The sequence below is a fragment of the Symphalangus syndactylus genome, chromosome 4 (assembly GCF_028878055.3).
Source record: "Symphalangus syndactylus isolate Jambi chromosome 4, NHGRI_mSymSyn1-v2.1_pri, whole genome shotgun sequence".
Taxonomy (NCBI): domain Eukaryota; kingdom Metazoa; phylum Chordata; class Mammalia; order Primates; family Hylobatidae; genus Symphalangus; species Symphalangus syndactylus.
In genome coordinates, this window is record NC_072426.2 from 146,185,316 (window position 1) to 146,207,696 (window position 22,381).

At 37.3% G+C, this 22,381-nt stretch overlaps 1 protein-coding gene across 3 annotated transcripts in view; it reads left to right on the forward strand.

Annotated features, from left to right (window-relative positions):
- Positions 1 to 22,381, forward strand: part of GALNTL6 (polypeptide N-acetylgalactosaminyltransferase like 6) — a 1,246,491-nt gene that overhangs the window by 1,075,949 nt on the left and 148,161 nt on the right. For all 3 annotated transcript variants that reach the window (XM_063638415.1, XM_055276416.2, XM_055276415.2), the window contains one exon: positions 8,036 to 8,153. In XM_063638415.1, coding sequence (XP_063494485.1) covers positions 8,036 to 8,153 — 118 coding nt within the window. The remainder of the gene's footprint in view (positions 1 to 8,035; positions 8,154 to 22,381) is intronic.

Genomic DNA, 22,381 nt, shown 5'->3' on the forward strand with positions numbered 1-22,381 from the left:
TTCAGAACCAACAACTTAATTGAAACATCAAACCAAGGCCCTCACACAATATTTATGGCTATAGTTTGGTTTAATGCCTTATATAATTGGTACTGACATACACAAGATTTCCATCAAGTCTTTATGTCCTTTCACAGAGGAGTCTCCTATTCTACATATGAAGTAAGTAGCAAAAAGCATATTCAATCTTATAAAACCTTTTAAACCATAACAGTATTATATGTCATTATGTGTGTGATAAAAACAGAATTATGTCATGGTACAAAATAGCATAAAATTTGTACCATGATTTATAATTTTTTTTTCTTCCTAATCTTATCCAAAAAGCTGAGAAGTCATAATTCTGCCACCTGCTTTTGGGTAACTAGTTGGCCTAACTCCTTTTCTACTAACTCTTTTCTAAACATTTGCATTTGCATTTGTAAATCTAGGAAAACAGAGAGTTTTTTTAAGGAGCAGCTTCCACTTTCATTTTGAGAAGCTCTGAAATCCAGTAAATCCAGTTATGCACTGCAATATACCCTGGGGTATGAGTGCTGATAACTTTTCAAAATGACCCCAAAACAATGAGCCTATTTCAGAGAGACTTTAGAAATAAAGAAACTACCCAAAAGCCTGTCTCCATCAAGGGCTGTTTTCATCTATCAGTAGCATAATGGAAATGCTAATACACCTTCTTTTAAGAGCTTGAATCTCAAAATGAAGTCTGTTATCTGCCATCTATGGGTACACCACAAACCATCCCAGAACTCAGTGGCTTAAAACAGCAACCGTTTTGTTGGTTCACCGTTCTTAGGGTCAGAAATTCAGACAAAGCTTGAGTAAATGGTTGCTCTGTTGGTCTCTTAAATAGGGTGAACAATTTATCTTGTTCGCCTGGGACTTTCCCAGTTTTAGCACTAAAAGTTCAGCATCTGGGGAGACTCATCAGTCTCAAGCAAACCAGGACAGTTGGTCGCCCTGTGCCTGGGGTCTTTCGTGGGGTGCTGGGCATCTGGTGGTTCAAATGGAGCTAGGTGATCTAAGACCATCTCACTTGCATACTTGGTAGTTGGTGCTGATTGTCATCTGGGCCACGTGTCTCAAACAGGCTTCCTGAAGCAGTAAGAGGGGGTGCAAGCCTCAATGTATAAGACCTGTGCTTGCACTACATTTGTTGATGTTGGCTACACCAAGTCACCTGGCCAAGCCAGTCAGTGTAGGAGTGTACCACACAAGGGCATGGACACAGAAGCCACGATTCACTGGGACCATTATGCTTACCATCTAACATAGAGTCGCATTCCACTTAGTTCAGATTTAACAAATCTGAGATCCCCATCTTATTAATGCTGTTACTTTGGGAGTCTGTCCTCTACTGGTAAGTCAAAGAATCCCTCATTCCTGGGATACGATCCAAGTTAACTATTGTTTCTCAGAAAGAAAAGCAGAAAAGCTCTGTTTGTTGCTATTTTTGCTTTTGTTGCCACTTATTACTGTTTAAAAAATAAAAATTCCAGCAGTCTGGTGCAGTCTAGTGGAAGAAGTAAGAAGTGTAATGCTGCTAAGACATAGATCACTCACTTATTCAATACTTCCTCAGAGTCCATCGAGCACAGAGTAAGCCTCAGTTTACTCAGCACTGCTGCCTCCGGACACAGGCCTGGGCACTTGGTGGGAAACCTCTTCACTTACACAATTCGTTCAGTTCCCTTGCTCTCAGAGCCATTTTTCCCATTATACATCTGTAGTTCCAAGATGGGTGAGTCAGGAGACTCTATGATTGGAATCCATTTTTTCCTCCACTTCTGCATCCTGGCCTTCCAAAGAGGACACATTTCTCCCAGCCCAGGAACAGCTTCTATCTTTGCCCCTAGAGTGATCATCTCCATGCATACCAGGAGGATAGTCCTCTCCCATCCCCATAGAACCTCGTGACGCCATAAAAAGTAAACAAATTATACAAAAATGGTAATTTTTAAAGATAAATTATACAAATGAATGTATCTGTAGTTATTTGGCCACTCTTTTCAAAATTCTAACGTAAGCAATGCTTTCATACTTCAAAGTGTTTAAAAAGAGTGTTTTAACCTGAAATATCATTTTACTCCACAATTGAATTCTAGTTGAAAATAATTATATTTTAGCTGCAAGTGTTCTGAGTCATGGGCCAACTAAAGATTTCTGGTTACATAATTGAAAATTATGTGGTTCATCTTTATGTTTATTGACTTGGATTGACTGAGAGCTGAGGGAAACTGTGCCGTTTCATTGCTGATCAAATTCGCATTGCAAGCCACATGTCCGGAATGCTCGCTGTGGCCATTGAAATGAATGGAAATTGTGAGCCAGTTTATTAAGAGGCCAAATTGGTAGTCTCCTTTAGTTTACTGAACCTAAGTTTTAACAGTAAGTAAATTTTTTAGTAAAATTCCTTATGTATGTTTATCTTTCAATATGATGTCTTTTCTTATTATTCTGACCCCCAAAGATTATACAAGATGCATTAAAACTCGAAATAATGTTGTCTGAAAATGTGAGAAAGTAGGCAAGAATAAGCCAGAGAAATTTTTAAAAATTAAACTCCACCATTTTTTTCATTTATGGCATAAAGAGTCAATATGTGAAATAGAGAATATTAGGAAGATCAGGACTCCTTAGAATACTGTAGGAGTCACTCAAGGCTACAAGCATTAAGTACTGTATCTTGGTTTAGAGAAGATGACCAACTACACATTTTGAAAAATGCATTCACAAATGAAAACATACAGAATGTTTTCCTGATACCAAATAAAGAATGGTTTTAGTACACTTTACCTTATAGCCTCATTAACGTAAAATTTAGCTAAGTTTAGAATATAAAAATTGCTATAGAAAAGTAAACTAGTCTACCATAAGTAAAAAGGAAAGCATGTTTATTACCTTCTTTAACAGACTTAACATAAAATAGAAAATTGATTTCCATTAAATATTCAGAAAAGTCATGTATTTCTATGGCCTGTAGAATAAAAAATCTTCAGTAAGAACATGTTGCTTCATGATCATATTCATTTTAGAAGGCATCTCATGGATAACAGGTTTGTATTAGTAGCAAAATTCAAAGCCTGATTTGTGATATTGTGAGCAATATTCATAAAGTACATTGATATGTTAAAAGTTGCATGGACACAGAGCCACATTAAAACACAGTTGCAATGTGTTAACATTTTCAGGGAAACAAAAATAGCAAGAATATTTTGCAAGAAAACAAACAATGTGAAGATAAACAAGTGGGAGATTGTAGGCAATAGAACCTATGGCTAAAGTTTCAAGTAATTAATATTATATTTTAAGTGAAAGACTGGTAGAACATGCTCAAAATAATAAACTACTCTTTTTCATTTCCTCTAATGAAAAAACAATGTGACACATTAAAATCTTTTATCTTTAATATATGAGGAAAACAGTCATCCTTGTTAACTTCAGTACAACACTGCACAATAGTTAACTCCTCTTTTGGTGGTGGAGAATGAATTTCAATCCACAAACTCAGTTGTGCATAATACATCACAATTTAAATTTTCCTTAGAGCCACTTATTTCCAACAGAATACAGAAATGGTGTTCATAATATAATTTCATCTACATAAAATGGTGTTCAAAATAAAATATTATTTAAATCTTTTTAAAAGGTAATTGGCCAATTAAACAAAAATAATAATAATACAATGTGGGATTTAAAACGTGTAAAAGTAAAATGTATGATAACAAAGACATAGGCTGGGGGAAGAGAAATAGAGCCATACTCTCAAAAGCTTTTTATAATGTATGTGCAGTGACATAATATCACTGGAACATAAATTGTGATAAAAGAAAGGTATATACCATAAACTATTATGATAACAAAGAAGCCACTTAAAATGAAGAAACAAGGAGTTTTGTTACGTCAAAAAGGATAATAAATGAAATTATGAAAAATATTAAGTTAATCAAAAAGAAGACAAAAAAAGGGGAAAGGAAACAACAGATGAGACAAATAGAAGAGAAAGAGGCAGATGATAGATTTCAACCTGAACACATGAATAATCATATTGAAAGTAAGTGATCTAAATAACCCCGTTGGCATGCAAGATGCAAGTATATGTTACCTATAAGAAAACTATTTTAAGCGTAAAGACACAAATAGTTTAAAAGTAAAAAGATGGAAAAGTTATAAATACTAGTATTTAGATAACACAAATCCAAATAAAGCTGGAGTGACTATAGTAATATCAAGACAAAATAGATGACAGAGTGAAGAATATTATTAGGGATAATAAAAGTCATTTCATGGCAATAATAAAGTTAATTCATCAAGAACAACAACAAAAAAGCCTGAACATTTATGCACCTATTAAGAGAGCTACAGAAACATGATGCAAAAAACTGACAGAATAGCGGGAAGAAATAAACAAATCCAGAATTATAGTCATAGATTTCAATACTCCTCTTTCAGTAATTGATACATCAAGGAGACATAAAATCAATAAGAATATAGGAGATTTGAACAACACTATCAACCAACTTGACCTAATAAATATTTATAGAACACTCTACCCAACAGGAATAGAATACACATCCTTTTCAAATACACCCGGAACATTTACCAAGATAGACCATATTCTAAGCCATTAAAATGTCACAATAAATTTAAAAGAATTCAAGTCATGCAAAGTGTATTCTCTGACCACAATGGAATTAAATTGGAAATTAATAACCAAAGGATCTCCAGAAAATTCCCCAAATATTTGGAAACTAAGTTATATACTTCTATATAACACATAGGTTAAAAAATAAAATAAAAGAGAAATTAAAAAATATTTTGAACTGAATAAAAATGAGAATATGATGTATTCTTATATTTGTAGTAGTCTGCTAAAGCAATAGGTAGGAAGAGATTTATAGTACTAAACACCTATATTAGAAAAAAGTCACAAATCAGTTATGTCAGTTCCCACCTTAAATAGCCAGGAAAACAGAGCAAATTAAATCCAAAGTAAGCAGAAGAATTAAAATAATAAAGACTAAAGAGAAATCAATGAAATATAAAACAGAAAAACAACAGAGAAAATCAATGAAACCAAAAGTTAGTTCTTTCAACAGGTTAATAAAATTGATAAGCCTCTAGCCAGACTTACTAGGAAAAAAGAGAAATGATACAAACACGTTAATATTATTAATAATTATGGAAATGCAAAATAAAACCAAAAGAAGATACCACTACACACCTATTACCATGACTAAACTTCAGAAGACTGACCATAACAAGTGTTGGTGAGGACATGAAGTAAATGGAACTCAACACTGCTTCCAGGAATAGAAAATGGTACAGCCACTTTGGAAAACAGTTTGGCAGTTTCTTGAAAGATTAGACATACCTACTATATGATCTAGTTATTCCACTTCTAGGAATATTCCCAGGAGAAATGAAAGCACACATCCACACAAAGATTAGTACACAAAGTTTATGGCAGTTTCATTTGTAATAGCCCCAAACTGGGAACAACCCAAATGTCCATCAACAGGTGAATGGATAATCAATTGCGGTAAATTCGTGCAAATAGAATACTACTCTGCAATTTAAAAATAATAAACGATTGATACATGCTACAGCATGGATGAATCTCAAAATAGCTATATTGAATGGAAGAAGACAGACCCCCCAAAAATGTATACTGTATAATTCTATGTACATATAGTTGTAGAAAATGCAAACTAATCTACAGTGACAGAAAGTAGATAGGTCATTGCCTGTTGGAAGGGAATGAGAAGAGATTACAAAGAGACCTGAGGAAACTTTGACAAATAATGGATAGGTCCATTTTCAGTGACAGCTGCACGGAGATACACACAAGTCAAAACCTATCAAACTGTACACTTAAAATATGTGCAATCAATTGTATGTCAGTTACACAACAATTAAACTGTTTTTAAAACTCATGGACAAATATGAGTAAATACATAAATACAGTAAATAAAAAGTTTATTTCTTACCTGTCATTCACACCAATCAAGACAGGAGATACTAATTTATTTAGGTCTTTGTAGGAACATCAATAAAGGTACAGAAGATCCATTTGAATTATGTTATTATATGTCTAAAATAACCTAAGATACACTGCATGGGTTTTTTATAAGCTCGTTAAGAAAACAAGATTATTGTGTTTCTGACAATTTGTAATAAAAACTCAAGTTAGAATTTTTCTTGCCCAATATCTTTAACACTGTATCTATGGTGGTTCTAGTTTTGAGATTCATTGTGCACAGTGTAAGTTTTGGTGCCCTTTGTCTCATGTTTTACACAATCAAATGAGAATATGTTTGTATGACTTGGGACCTTTCTATTTCCAGTTCAGATTAAATAAGACTGAGAATTTCTGACTACTTATAACCAACACTTGCAGAAGTAATGCTTACAATTGGTAAAGTGTTCTCTGGGGAACTGCACTAGATAAATGTTACAATCCTAGTTTGTTGCAGCTTCAGTTGTAATTCCACTCTGAAATTCAGTAGGTGAAAAATGGGAAAAGATCAGGCTGCTAGAGAGAGGGATAAAGTAAGGCACATATGATTCTAGGATTTTTATTACAAACAAAAAATTACATGAGAGAGTGTCTTTACATTATTTTCTGAATTCTGCCCACTTTCCTGGAGAAAAACCTAAATCCCTTTTCCAGTCCTGTAATCTCTTCATCTGCATAAAGCCTACACCTTCAAAACAATTCCTAGACTGAATTAAATCAAGTACCATCTTAGCATGCAAAGTCTTTGAAATATATAATACACTTAGACAGATTCAGGTTTATGTTCCCCAAGTGCCTCATAAAGCATTACCAAGACTAAGTTCTCAGTTGTTTAATAAATTGGATTGGTGTCTACTATGGTTATGCATATCTTTTTGTGTATATCAACATTTAAAATGTTGTACTGTTATTTATAAATATCCTTTGTTTCAAAAAAATTTTCAAAACTGTCACTTCAATTATGTGTTTTTATCGATTTGCTTGATCTGCATAAGGGTGTTCTCTGTTTCATATCCGTTTGTATATAGTTATCTCTTTTTGCCTCTGAACATGGAAACAGAAACAGTGTTGTGGGGAAGAGCCCTAGCGCAGCCTCACCACACACTAGCCTCAGCCTTGGGCAGCATTCCACCTCTTCTGCGTGATTCCTCGAACCGTGTGCATAGGGAGGTTGTTCACAGGGTTGTTGTGAGGATCGATCAAGGAATTAGGTATAGATTTTATCCCTTAGACCAGCACATAGTGAAGAGTCCAAAAAATAATAATAAACAAGAGCACCTTTGAACTGCAAAAATACTTAGGGCAGGGCCCACCAAGTGGTTATAATTATCTTATTACGTGACTGAAATGCATCCTAGTAGGAGTGCAATACTTGAAAATTATTTAACCAAAATTAATATTTCTTAGAAAGGCACAGAAGGCCTAAAAACAATAGTAGAAAATGAAAAGACTTAGTTGAAATTTCAACTTTGGCACATAAACAATCAATTCTGGTTTCTTATTTTATTCGAACCTGACCATCTGTTGTTTGTAAATTGGACATGACCTGTTGATAGTAGATGCTTGGTGAATGCATACTGAGAGATTACTCAAAGATATTGTCTACGAAAGCGTTTTCAATACTTTTATATGTCTGATAGTATAAGATCCCTTTAGTTTCAGGAAAAACCATAAAATTGAGTGATATTTCTCACTTTATGGGTCATTATTACTCATGTAGTAATATTTCTCACTAGTGATAAACAAGTGGAGCAAATGTGACTCTGCAGGGCAATTGTTGCATTAAAACCTGAACTGCAAATATTTAACGCTCACAGGAATTTTTCTCCCTCCCCATCCATGTCCACTTCGGTGAGAGACCAAATGAGAACCCTATATCCACTTACAGAAAACCAGTGCTGAAAAGTTCAACACAGCTGACCACTAAAACATATCTTGAATTTTACTTTTTTCCCAAGCAAAATGCCATTGTGTAATGCTCATAGTCTTTTAAAGATTATTTTGTTATTTTCACAGGTCTCCTGTTATGGCTGGAGGTCTCTTTGCTGTGGATCGGAAATGGTTTTGGGAATTAGGTGGCTATGATCCAGGTTTAGAAATCTGGGGAGGAGAACAGTATGAAATCTCTTTTAAGGTAAGCCCCAAGACCCTCTTCACACTATGTCTACATAATTTTGACAATTCTGATAGAATTTCAGCATGTTGCTTTGTGACCTATGTTCTGGGATGACTTAATAATGATAATAGATGTGTCACCTTCCCAAGTGAGCTCTTGTAGTTTCTTTCTTTTTTGGTTTTTGTTTTTATTTTTTCTTGATATATAATCATTATACATATTCGTGGGGTACATGTGAAATTTTGATACATGTATACAATGCATAATGATCAAATCAGGGTAGCTGGGATATCCATCACCTCAAACATTCATCTTTTCTTTGTGTTGGAAACATTAACAATTATTCTCCTCTAGCTATCTTGAAATATACAATAAATTATTGTTAACTATAATCTCCCTACTTGTATATATAAGGCCATTTTTGCATTGCTATAAAGAAATATCTGAGACTGGGTAGTTTACAAAGAAAAGAAGTTTAATTGGCTCACAGTTCTGCAGGCTGTACAAGAAGTGTGGTGCTGGCATCTGCTTCTGGTAAAGGCCTCAGGAATCTTTTAATCATTGTGGAAGGCACAGGGAGCCAGCATGTCACATGGTGAAAGCAAAAGCAAGAGACACAGGGGTGAGCTACCACACACTTTTAAACAACCAGATCTCATGAGAACTCACTCACCAGCAAGGGGATGGCGCTAAGCCTAATTCATGAGGAATCCATTCCCCATGATCCAAACACCTCCCACCAGGCCTTACCTCCAACACTGGGGGCCACATTTTGACATAAGATTTGGAGGTGACAAACAACCAAACTATATCACTACAGTACTATCAAATACTAGAACTTATTTCTTCTATTTAACTGTATTTTTGTACTCATTAACCAACTTCTTTTATTGCCACCTCCCCACCCCCACTCCCTTCTATTCCCAGCCTCTGGTAGCCACCAATCTACTTTCTACCTCCATTAGATCAACCTGTTTAGCTCCCCATATGAGCTAGGACATGGGATGTTTTTCTATGCCTGATTTATTTGACTTAAAATAATGACCTTCAGTTCCATCTATGTTCGTGCAAATGATAGTATTTCATTCCTTTTTATGACTGTGTAATATTCCATTGTGTATGTATACTACATTTTCTTTATCCATTCATCCAGTGATGGACACTTAGGTAACTATTGAGACCATTGTCACAAAAAAACGGGAATGCAGATATCACTTCTACATACTGATTCCTTTTCTTTTGAAAATATACCCAGCAGTAGGATTACTAGATTATATGGTAGTTCTATTTTAGTATTTTGAGGACCCTCCATACTCTTTCCCCTAATTGCTACATTACTTTACATTTCCACCAACAGTGTAGGAGCATTCCCCTTTCTCTGCATCCTTGCCAGCATTTTTTTATTCTTTGTCTTTGAGATAATAGCCAGTTTAACTTGGGTAAGATAAAACCTCAGTGTGGTTTTGATTTGCATTTCTCTGATGACTAAAGATGTTGAACATTTTTCATATACCTGTTGGCCATTTGCATGTCTTCTTTTGAGAAATGTCTATCCATGTATTTTGCTCATTTTTAAATTGAATTATTTGAGGGGTTTTACTACTGAATTGTTTGAGTTCATTATATATTCTGGTTATTATTTCCTTGTCAGATAGTTTGCAAATATTTTCTCCCATCCTATAGGTTGTCTCTTCACTTTGTTGATTGTTTCCTTTCTCTACAGAAACTTTCTAGCTTGATGTAAATGTGTCTATTTTTGCTTTTGTTGCATGTGCTTTTGAGGTCTCACCCAAAAAATACCTGTGCCCAGACCAACATCCTGTAGTGTTTCCCCAGCGTTTTATTCTAGTAGTTTCATAGTTTTGGGTCATATAGCTAAGTCTTTAATCTATTTTCAGTTGATTTTTGTACACAATGAAAGATAAAGATCTAATTTCATTTTTCCTCACATGGATGTCTCATTTTCCCAGCATCATTTATCGAAGAGACTGTCCTTTTCCCCATTGTATGTTCTTGATGCCTCTGTCAAAAATGAGTTGGCTGTAAGTGCAAGGATTTACTTCTGGGTTCTCTATTTTGTTGCATTGGTGTATGCATCTGTTTTTATGCCAGTACCATGCTATTTTGATTATGATAGCTTTGTGGTATGATTTGAAATCAGGTAATGGGATGCCTCCAACTTTGTACATTTTGTTCAGGACCGCTTTAGCTATTTGGGGCCTTTTCTTGTTCCCTACAAATTTTTGGATATTTTTTCTGTTTCTGTGAAGAATATCATTGGTAATCTGATAGGGATTACATTAATTATTTAGATGGTTTCTGGTAGTATAGAGATTTTAACAGTATTAGTTCTTCCAATTAAAGACCGTGGTATATCTTTCCATTTTTTGTGTGTCTTCAATTTCTTTCATCATTGGTTTGTACAGGTTATTTCACTACTTTAGTTAAATTTATTCTTAGGTATTTTTGAGCTATTATAAATGGGATTGTTTTCTTGATTGCTTTTCAGATTGATTTCTGTTAGTGTATGGCAACTTTATTGAATTTATTTATCAGTTCCAAGAACTTTTGGTGGAGTCTTTGGGTTTTTCTAAAAATAAGATCATGTCATCTGCAAAGATAATTTGACTTCTTCCATTACAATTTTGATGCCCTTTGTTTCTTTTTCTTCCCTAAGCACTCAAGCTAGGACTTCCAGAACTAGGTTGAATAAAAGTGATGAAAGTGAGCATCCTTGTCTTGTTCCAAATCTTAGTGGAAAGGCTTTCAATTTCCCCCCTTTCGGTGTGATCCTACATGTGGGTTTGTAATGTATGGCTGTTATCATATTGAGATATTTTCTTTCTATATCCAATTTGTTAAGAGTTTTTATCATGAATGTTAAATTTTACCAAATACTTTTTCAATGTGTATCAAAATGATCATATGCTTTTTGTCCTTGGTTCTCTTGATGCGATATATCACATTTATTGATTTGTATATGTTGAACCATCTTTGCATCTTTGGGATGAAGCCCACTTGATTATGGTGAATGTTCCTTTTAATGTCTTATTGAATTATGTTTTGTTGAGGGTTTTTACATCTATATTAATGAGGAATGTTGGCCTATAGATTTTTATGTGTGTGTATTAGGTATCAGTTTAGTTTAGGTGTCAGGATAATACTGGCATTATAGAATGAGTTTGGAAGAATTCCCTCCACTTCGATTTTTTGAAATAGTTTCAGTAGAATTGGTATTAGTTCTTCCTTAAAAGTTTGGTACAAATCAGTAATTAATCTGTCAAGTGCAGGGCTTTCTTTGATGGGAGACTATTACTGCTTTGATTTCATTATTCATTATTGATCTCTTCAGGTTTTCTTTTTCTTCATGGTTCAATCTTCATAGGTTGTATATTTACAAGAATTTATCTACTTCTAGGTTCCCAATATTTTGGTGTATAGTTGTTCATAATGGTCTCTAACAATCCTTTGTATTTCTGAGGTCTCAGTTGTTGTGTCTCCTTTTTCATTTCTGATTTTATTTATTTGAGTCTTCTCTCTTCCATTCTTAGTCTAGCTAAAGAGTTGTTACATTTGTTTATCCGTTTAAAAAATTGGCTGGACGCGGTGGCTCACGACTGTAATCCCAGCACTTTGGGAGGCCAAGGTGGGCGGATCACAAGGTCAGGAGTTGGAGACCAGCCTGACAAACATGGTGAAACCCTGTCTCTACTAAAAATACAAAATTAGCTGGGCGTGGTGGTGCATGCCTGTAATCCCAGCTACTCAGGAGGCTGAGACAGGAGAATCGCTTGAACCCGGGAGGCGGAAGTTGCAGTGAGCCGAGATTGCACCATTGCACTCCAGCTTGGACAACAAGAGCAAAAAACTCCATCTCAAAAAAAAACAAAAATCAATTTTACAGTTCATTGATTTTTTGTATTATTTTATTAGTCTCTATTTTTAAGTTCAACTTTTATTTTAGATTCAAGGGGTACACGTGCAGGATTATTGCAAGCAAATATTGTGTGCTGCTGCAGTTTGGGTTATAATTGAATGTATCACCCACATAGTGAGCATGGTATACAACGGGTAGTTCTTTAACCATTGACCTCCTACTCCCTACCCCCTCTTGTAGTGATCAGTGACTTTTGTTCTCATATTTATGTCCATGTGTACTCAATGCTTATCCTCCTCTTATAAGTGAAAACATGTGGTATTTGATTTTCTGTTACTGCATTAATATGCTTAGGATAATGGCCTCTAGCTGCATCCATGTTGCTGCAAACGAAATGATTTTGTTCATATTTTATGGCAGTGAAGTATTCCATGGTGTATATGTACCACATTATCATAATTCAGTCCACCATTGATGGGCACATAGGTTGATTCCATGTCTTTGTTATCATGAATAGTGCTGCAGTGAACATATGATTGCACGTGTCTTTTTGGTAAAATGGTTTATTTTCCTTTAGACATATACCCAGTAATGAGATTGCTAGGTTCTATTTTTAGAACCAGCAACCACCCCCAGCATGGTGGTTCTATTTTTAGTTCTTTGAGAAGTCTCCAAACTGCTTTCCCCAGTGGCTGAACTAATTTACATTCCCACCAACAGTGTATAAGTGTTCTTTTTTCTCTGCAGCCCTGCCAACATATTCTATTTTAACCTTTCGTTTATTTATTTATTTATTTTTGAGATCGAGTCTCACTCTGTTGCCCAGGCTGGAGGGCTGTGGTGCAATCTCAGCTCACTGCAACCTCCGCCTCCTAGGTTCAAGTAATTCTCCTGCCTCAGCCTCCCATGTAGCTGGGACTACAGGCACCTGCCACCATGCCTGGCTAATTTTTGTATTTTTTGTAGAGATGGGGTTTCCCCATGTTGGCCAGGCTAGTCTTGAACTTCCGACCTCAGGTGATCTGCCTGCCTCGGCCTCCCAAAGTGCTAAGATTGAAGGCATGAGCCACTGCACCCGGCCTCTATTTTTACTTTGTTTGTTTGTTTGTTTGAGACAGAGTCTTGCTCTTTCGCCCAGGCCAGAGTGCAGTGGTGCGATCTCAGCTAACTGCAAGCTCCGCCTCCTGGGTTCACGCCATTCTCCTGCCTCAGCCTCCCAAGTAGCTGGGACTACAGGTGCCCGCCACTGCCCCCGGCTAATTTTTTTGTATTTTTAGTAGAGACGGGGTTTCACTGTGTTAGCCAGGATGGTCTCGATCTCCCGACCTCATGATCCGCCCGCCCTGGCCTCCCAAAGTGCTGGGATTATGATATATATTTTTAATGCCTAGTTCGTTGAGGGTTTTTATCATGAAATGATAATGGGATTTATCAAAAGCATTTTCTACATCTATTAAAATGATTATATGGGCTTTGTTTTTAATTCTGTTTATGTGGTGAATCATGTTTATTGATTTGCATATGTTGAACCAGCCTTACATCCGAGGAATGAAGACTTCTTGATCATGGTGAATTAGCATTTTGATGTACTGCTGAATTTGGTTTGCTAGTATTTTACTGAGGGTTTTTGTGTCTATGTTCATCAGAGTGACTAACGTGTAGTTTTCTTTTTTCATTGTGTCTTTGTCAGATTTTGACATCAGGGTGATACTAGTTTCATAGAATGAGTTAGAGAGGAGTCACTCCTTGTTGATTTTTTGGAATAATTTTAGTAGAATTGGTACCAGCTCTTCTTTGTATGGTTAGTAAAATTTGGCTGTGAATCCATCTGGTCTGAGCTTTTTTTGTTTGCTGGTTTTTCATTACTGATTAAATATCAGAACTCGATATTGGTCTATTCCGTATTTCAATTTCTTCCTGATTCAATCTTGGGAGTTTGTGTACTTCCAGGAATTTATCCATGTCCTCTAGATTTTCTAGCTTGTATGCACGGAAGTGTTCATAACAGTCTCTGAGGATCTTTTTCATGTCTGTGGAATCCGTTGTAATGACTTCTTTGTCATTTCTGATTATGCTTACTTGGATCTTCTCTCTTTTTTTCCTTATTAATCTTACTAGCAGTCTATTGATCTTGTTTATCCTTTTAAAGAACCAACTTTTTATTTTGTTGATCCTTTGTGTTGATTTTTGAGTCTCAATTTCATTTAATTCTGCTCTGACTTTCATTATTTATTTTTTTCTGCTAATTTTGGGGTTGGTGTGTTTTTGTTTTTCTAGTTCCTCTAAGTGTAATGTTAGATTGTTAATTTAATGTAGGTGTTCAGAGCTATAAGCTTTCTTTTTAATACTGCTTGTGCTGCATCCCAGAGATTTTGGTATGTTCTGTTTCTGTTTCCATTTACTCCAAAGCCATTCAGGAGCAAGTTGTTTAGGTTCCATGTAATTTTGTGGTTTCGAGGGATACTCTTAGTACTGAATTTTATTTATATTCCACTGTGGTCTGAAAATATGCTTTGTATGAATTTGATTTTTTTGAATTTATTGAGACTTGCTTTATGGCTAAGCATGTGGTTGATGTTAGTGTATGTTCCATGTGCCAAGGAGAGGGATGTATATTCTGTGGTTGTTAAGTGGGATATTCTGTAGATGTCTATTTTGTCCAATTGGTCAAGTGTTGGATTTAAGTCCAGAATTTCTTTGTTAGTTTTCTGCCTCAATGACCTGTCTGACACTGCCAGTGGGGTTTTGAATAGTCCCTATTATTGTGTGGCTGTCTAAGCCTTTTCATAAATCTAGAAGTACCTGTTTTATGATCTGGGTGCTTCACTGTTCAGTGCATATAGATTTGTAATAATTAAGTCTTGTTGTTGAATTCAACCATTTGTCGTTATGTAATGACCTTCTCTGTCTGTTTTTACTGTTTTTGGTTTAAAGCCTGTTTTATCTGATATAAGAATAGTGACCTAAGCTCTTTTTTGTTTACCGTTTGCATAATTGATGTTTCTCCATCCCTTTCCTTTGAGCCTATGGGTATCATTACATGGGAGATTGGTCTCTTGAAGATAGCAGAAGGTTGGGTCTTTTTTTTTTTTCAATACAAATTGCCACTCTGTGCCTTTTAAGTGCGGCATTTAGACCAATATGTGAGGTTTTGATTCTGTCATGGTGTCAATGGCTGGTTGCTTCAAGGTCTCAACTGTGTAGTTGCTTTATAGGGTCTATAGACTATGTACTTGCATATGTTTTTGTGGTATCTGGTATCGATTTTTCATTTCCTTGTTTAGAGCTCCCTTTAACATCTTTTGTAAGGTGGGTCTAGTAGTAGCAAATTCTCTCTCTGGAAAAGATTTTATTTCTCCTTCACTTATGAAGCTTAGCTTGAGAGGATATAAAATTCTTGGTTGGAATTTTTTTATTTAAGGATGCTAAAAATATGCCCCCAATCTCTGACTAATAATGTTTCTGCTGTTAGCCTGATGGGGCTCCCCTCATAAGTGACATAACCCTTTACTCTAGCTGCCTTTAAGATTTATTTCTTTGGATTGACCTTGTAAAGCCTGATGACAATATGTCTTGGGGATGGTCATCTTATATAGTATGTTGCAGGAGTTCTCTGAGTTTCTCAAATTTACATTTCAACCTCTCTAGCAAGATTGGAAATTTTTTTATAGATTATATTCTCAAATATGTCTTCTAAATTGCCCATTCTCTCTTCTTCTCTCTCAGGTAATGCCAAGGAGTCATAGATTTTGTCTCTTTACATAATTCCATATTTATTGTTGGTTTTGTTCATATTTTCAATTCTTTTTTATTTTTTTCTGACTGGGTCTTTGAGCTTTTACATTCTTTCCTCAGCTTAGTCTAGTCTTTTGTTAAGACTTCCAACAGTATTTGAAATTTTTGTAGTGAATTTTTCAATTCCAGAAGTTCAGTTTGGTTCTTTCTTAATATGGCCATGTCATTGTTCAAGTCTTAAATTGTTTTTCTGGCTTCCATGCATTGGCTTTCAGTTTTCTCTTGAATTTCATTGAGCTTGCTTGCCATCCAAATTCTGGATTTTATTATTGAGCTTCCTTGCTATCCAGACCCTGAATTCTATGTCTGTTATTTCAGACATTTCAATGTGGTTAGGATCCATTGCTGGGGAGCTAGTGCAATCCTTTGGTTGTAAAGAAATGCTCTGACTTTTTGAATTGCCAGAGCCCTTCTCATATGAGGAGGCTGGCAATTCTTTTTCCTTTTTAAATTGCTCTACTATGGATGCAGCCTTTTGTTTTTATATATTCCTTTTCCCTTGAGGGTTTGACTGTGGTGTATGTTGTGTATAGTTGATTGCCTTCATTTCTGAGTGCTTTCTTTTTTTATTATTATACTTTAGGTTTTAGGGTACATGTGCACAATGTGCAGGTTTGTTACATATGTATCCATGTGCCCTGTTGGTTTGCTGCACCCATTAACTCATCATTTAGCATTAGGTATATCTCCTAATGCTGTCCCTCCCCCCTCCCCCCACCCCACAACAGTCCCCAGAGTGTGATGGTCCCCTTCCTGTGTCCATGAGTTCTCATTGTTCAATTCCCACCTATGAGTGAGAACAAGCGGTGTTTGGTTTTTTGTCCTGGCGATAGTTTACTGAGAATAATGTTTTCCAGTTTCATCCATGTCCCTACAAAGGACATGAACTCATCATTTTTTATGGCTGCATAGTATTCCATGGTGTATATGTGCCACATTTTCTTAATCCAGTCTATCGTTGTGGGACATTTGGGTTGGTTCCAAGTCTTTGCTATTGTGAATAGTGCCACAGTAAACATACGTGTGCATGTGTCTTTATAGCAGCATGATTTATAGTCCTTTGGGTATATACCCAGTAATGGGATGGCTGGGTCAAATGGTATTTCTAGTTCTAGATCCCTGAGGAATCGCCACACTGACTTCCACAATGGTTGAACTAGTTTACCAACAGTGTAAAAGTGTTCCTATTTATCCACATCCTCTCCAGCACCTGTTGTTTCCTGACTTTTTAATGATGGCCATTCTAACTGGTGTGAGATGGTATCTCACTGTGGTTTTGATTTGCATTTCCCTGATGGCCAGTGATGATGAGAATTTTTTCATGTGTTTTTTGGCTGCACAAATGTCTTCTTTTGAGAAGTGTCTGTTCATGTCTTTTGCCCACTTTTTGATGGGGTTGTTTGTTTTTTTCTTGTAAATTTGTTTGAGTTCATTGTAGATTCTGGATATTAGCCCTTTGTCAGATGAGTAGGTTGCAAAAATTTTCTCCCATTCTGTAGGTTGCCTGTTCACTCTGATGGTAGTTTCTTTTGCTGTGCAGAAGCTCTTTAGTTTAATTAGATCCCATTTGTCAATTTTGGCTTTTGTTGCCATTGCTTTGGGTGATTTAGACATGAAGTCCTTGCCCACGCCTATGTCCTGAATGGTATTGCCTAGGTTTTCTTCTAGGGTTTTTATGGTTTTAGGTCTAACATGTAAGTCTTTAATCCATCTTGAATTAATTTTTTATAAGGTGTAAGGAAGGGATCTAGTTTCAGCTTTCTACATATGGCTAGCCAGTTTTCCCAGCACCATTTATTAAATAGGGAATCCTTTCCCCACTTCTTGTTTTTGTCAGGTTTGTCAAAGATCAGATAGTTGTAGATATGCGGCATTATTTCTGAGGGCTCTTTTCTGTTCCATTGATCTATGTCTCTGTTGTGGTACCAGTACCATGCTGTTTTGGTTACTGTAGCCTTGTAGTATAGTTTGAAGTCAGGTAGCATGATGCCTCCAGCTTCGTTCTTTTGGCTTAGGATTGACTTGGCGATGCGGGCTCTTTTTTGGTTCCATATGAACTTTAAAGTAGTTTTTTCCAATTCTGTGAAGAAAGTCATTGGTAGCTTGATGGGGATGACATTGAATCTATAAATTACCTTGGGCAGTATGGCCATTTTCACGATATTGATTCTTCCAACCCATGAGCATGGAATGTTCTTCCATTTGTTTGTATCCTCTTTTATTTCATTGAGCAGTGGTTTGCAGTTCTCCTTGAAGTGGTCCTTCACATCCCTTGTTAAGTTGGATTCCTAGGTATTTTATTCTCTTTGAAGCAATTGTGAATGGGAGTTCACTCTGTTTGTGATTGTTGTATAAGAATGCTTGTGATTTTTGTACATTGATTTTGTATCCTGAGACTTTGCTGAAGTTGCTAATCAGCTTAAGGAGATTTGGGGCTGAGACAATGGGGTTTTCTAGATATACGATCATGTCATCTGCAAACAGGGACAATTTGACTTCCTCTTTTCCTAATTGAATACCCTTTATTTCCTTCTCCTGCCTGATTGCCCTGGCCAGAACTTCCAACACTATGTTGAATAGGAGTGGTGAGAGAGGGCATCCCTGTCTTGTGCCAGTTTTCAAAGGGAATGCTTCCAGTTTTTGCCCATTCAGTATGATATTGGCTGTGGGTTTGTCATAGATAGCTCTTATTATTTTGAGATACATCCCATCAATACCTAATTTATTGAGAGTTTTTAGCATGAAGGTTGTTGAATTTTGTCAAAGGCCTTTTCTGCATCTATTGAGATAATCATGTGGTTTTTGTCTTTGGTTCTGTTTATATGCTGGATTACATTTATTGATTTGCGTATGTTGAACCAGCCTTGCATCCCAAGGATGAAGCCCACTTGATCATGGTGTATTAACTTTTTGATGTGCTGCTGGATTCGGTTTGCCAGTATTTTACTGAGGATTTTTGCATCAATGTTCATCAAGGATATTGTTCTGAAATTCTCTTTTTTGGTTATGTCTCTGCCAGGCTTTGGTATCAGAACGATGCTGGCCTCATAAAATGAGTTAGGGAGAATTCCCTCTTTTTCTATCGATTGGAATAGTTTCAGAAGGAATGGTACCAGTTCCTCCTTGTACCTCTGGTAGAATTTGGCTGTGAATCCATCAGGTCCTGGACTCTTTTTGGTTGGTAAGCTATTGATTATTGCCACAATTTCAGAGCCTGTTATTGGTCTATTCAGAGATTCAACTTCTTCCTGGTTTAGTCTTGGGAGGGTGTATTTGTCGAGGAATTTATCCATTTCTTCTAGATTTTCTAGTTTATTTGCGTAGAGGTGTTTGTAGTACTCTCTGATGGTAGATTGTATTTCTGTGGGATCGGTGGTGATATCCCCTTTTTCATTTTTTATTGCATCTATTTGATTCTTCTCTCTTTTCTTCTTTATTAGTCTTGCTAGTGGTCTATCAAGTTTGTTGATCTTTTCAAAAAACCAGCTCCTGGATTCATTAATTTTTTGAAGGGTTTTTTGTGTCTCTATTTCCTTCAGTTCTGCTCTGATTTTAGTTATTTCTAGCCTTCTGCTAGCTTTTGAATGTGTTTGCTTTTGCTTTTCTAGTTCGTTTAATTGTGATGTTAGGGTGTCAATTTTGGATCTTTCCTGCTTTCTCTTGTGGGCATTTAGTGCTATAAATTTCCCTCTACACAGTGCTTTGAATGTGTCCCAGAGATTCTGGTATGTTGTGTCTTTGTTCTCGTTGGTTTCAAAGAACATTTTTATTTCTGCCTTCATTTCATTATGTACCCAGTAGTCATTCAGGAGCAGGTTGTTCAATTTCCATGTAGTTGAGTGGTTTTGAGTGAGTTTCTTGATCCTGAGTTCTAATTTGATTGCCCTGTGGTCTGAGAGACAGTTTGTTATAATTTTTGTTCTTTTACATTTGCTGAGGAGAGCTTTACTTCCAACTATGTGGTCAACTTTGGAATAGGTGTGGTGTGGTGCTGAAAAAAATGTGTATTTTTTTGATTTGGGGTGGAGAGTTCTGTAGATGTCTATTAGGTCCACTTTGTGCAGAGCTGAGTTCAATTCCTTGGTATCCTTGTTAACTTTCTGTCTCGTTGATCTGTCTAATGTTGACAGTGTGGTGTTAAAATCTCCCATTATTATTGTGTGGGAGTTTAAGTCCCTTTGTAGGTCACTCAGGACTTGCTTTATGAATCTGGGTGCTCCTGTATTGGGTGCATACATATTTAGGATAGTTAGCTCTTCTTGTTGAACTGATCCCTTTACCATTATGTAATGGCCTTCTTTGTCTCTTTGGATCTTTGTTGGTTTAAAGTCTATTTTATCAGAGACTAGGATTGCAACCCCCACCTTTTTTGTTTTCCATTTGCTTGATAGATCTTCCTCCATCCCTTTATTTTGAGTCTATGTGTGTCTCTGCACGTGAGATGGGTTTCCTGAATACAGCACACTGATGGGTCTTGAGCCCTTATCCAATTTGCCAGTCTATGTCTTTTAATTGGAGCATTTAGCCCATTTACATTTAAAGTTAATATTATTATGTGTGAATTTGATCCTGTCATTATGATGTTAGTTGGTTATTTTGCTTCTTAGTTGATGCAGTTTCTTCCTAGCCTCGATGGTCTTTACAATTTGGCATGATTTTGCAGTGGCTGGTACCGGTTTTTCCTTTCCATGTTTAGTGCTTCCTTGAGGAGCTCTTTTAGGGCAGGCCTGGTGGTGACAAAATCACTCAGCATTTCCTTATCTGTAAAGTATTTTATTTCTCCTTCACTTATGAAGCTTAGTTTGGCTGGATATGAAATTCTGGGTTGAAAATTCTTTTCTTTAAGAATGTTGAATATCGGCCCCCACTCTCTTCTGGCTTCTAGAGTTTCTGCCGAGAGATTATCTGAGTGCTTTGAAAGGGCCAGGGCTCTGTAGGGGCTCCTTACTTGTGGATAGTTTCCTGCTTTGCGTTTCACAGGTGTTGGGTGTTGAAGACATTTTTTCTTTGGTGGTGTAATTCAGGAAGCGAACCAGTAGATGGCGCTTAAGAGTAAGGGCCATTAGATAGTCTCTTAGCCAAGCTCCTCTTGGAGCTTACTGTTGTCGGCTTTGTTCATATTTTTAATTCTTTTTTTTTTTTTTGACTGCTGCATATGCACTTACACCTTTTTTTGTTGTTGTTACTGACTGCTGCATATGCCATATGCCCTGACTCTTAAGTTGTCTGGAGATGGGAGATGGGGGTCAAGAGATGACTCCTTCACCAACTCCATTCCTAGGTCTTGGTAGAGCCCTTTTCAATTATTGGTGTTGCACCCATGATTTCTTAGTCTCAAGCGAAACGCTGGCAAACTGCTTTCCCTCCTCCCTCAGGGGCAGCCCAAGGCAAGGTTTACGTTACCAAGAAATCCACAATTATTTAGGGACCTACTGGTCCTCTGAGCTTGGCAGAGTCAGAATAGGTTGTGGTGTGTCTGCAGGTGGTCTGGTGATGCAGTGGGTCAAGGGCAGAGGATGCCCAGGCAGGACAGTAATACCATACATGTGGCACCCCCAGCCTGCTGTTCTTAGCCCAGCAGATGGCTGTTGGGCCAACCCAGCTCACACTTGCCCAACCCAGTAAGTCTTTCTGCAGCATCTGCCCCAGGAGTGAGCCTGACCAGCTAGGCTTGTCCCAAACCTTCTGTGCCAAGATTGCTGGGCAGTTCCAGGTGTTCCACGCTGTAGGGATCCCTGAGGAAGAAGGTGCTACTGGCTAATAGGCCACACCCTTCCCAAAACAGTCTTGTCCAGAGAGGGACACCCAGCTCCCACACCAGCACACAAACCTGTGTATCACTCTTCTAAGTGTTCTGAGAGTGGTGGGGGTCTTCCCCTTCTCAAACTCAAGCCAAAGATCTCAACTCCAAACCCCTGGACAGTGTGCTCGAATCCTGGGGGTTTTGGGACCACGCCTACAGTTTTGTCTGCTGACCCCTCAGGGTCCAGTGCTGGCTGTGCAGAAGGAGCCAAACTACTCCCAGGCAACAAGCAAAACACTCAGGCAGGACAATGAAAGCTGTGCTGTGGGCACCTTCCTGAGGGAGTGACCAGGCAGGCAGTCTTGGGAAGATCTGGTGGACAAGGGGGCACAAAGATCAGATGCACCCCAGTCCCACGGAAGAAATAGCCAAGCCCTGCTCTCTCCCAGCCTGGCAGGAGGCAGGAGCTGTAGTCACTCAGAACAAGATGGAGAGCCTGGGGGAATGGGTAGCTATGGTCACATTTTGTTGCAGCTGCAGTGTGCACCACAAAATCTTCTGGGATCCATGCAGGTTTGAGCTCTTCCTCTGCCTTATCTCTAGGCAGTTCCCTCTGCCAATTCAAATGTCTCTGGAGGTCACAGGATCTCATGTATCTAGGATCCCAGATGTCCACAGTGGGAGTGTGGAGTCCCGGAGCTACTTCACTCGCCCCTTCCTTAGGACCTAGTCAGGTTTGGGAGCTGGTCCTCAGCATTCACCAACTCCAGGCAAGCTTCCCAGCTTCTTCCCTCTTCATATATGGTGTCTATGTCACCTATCAACTTTCAG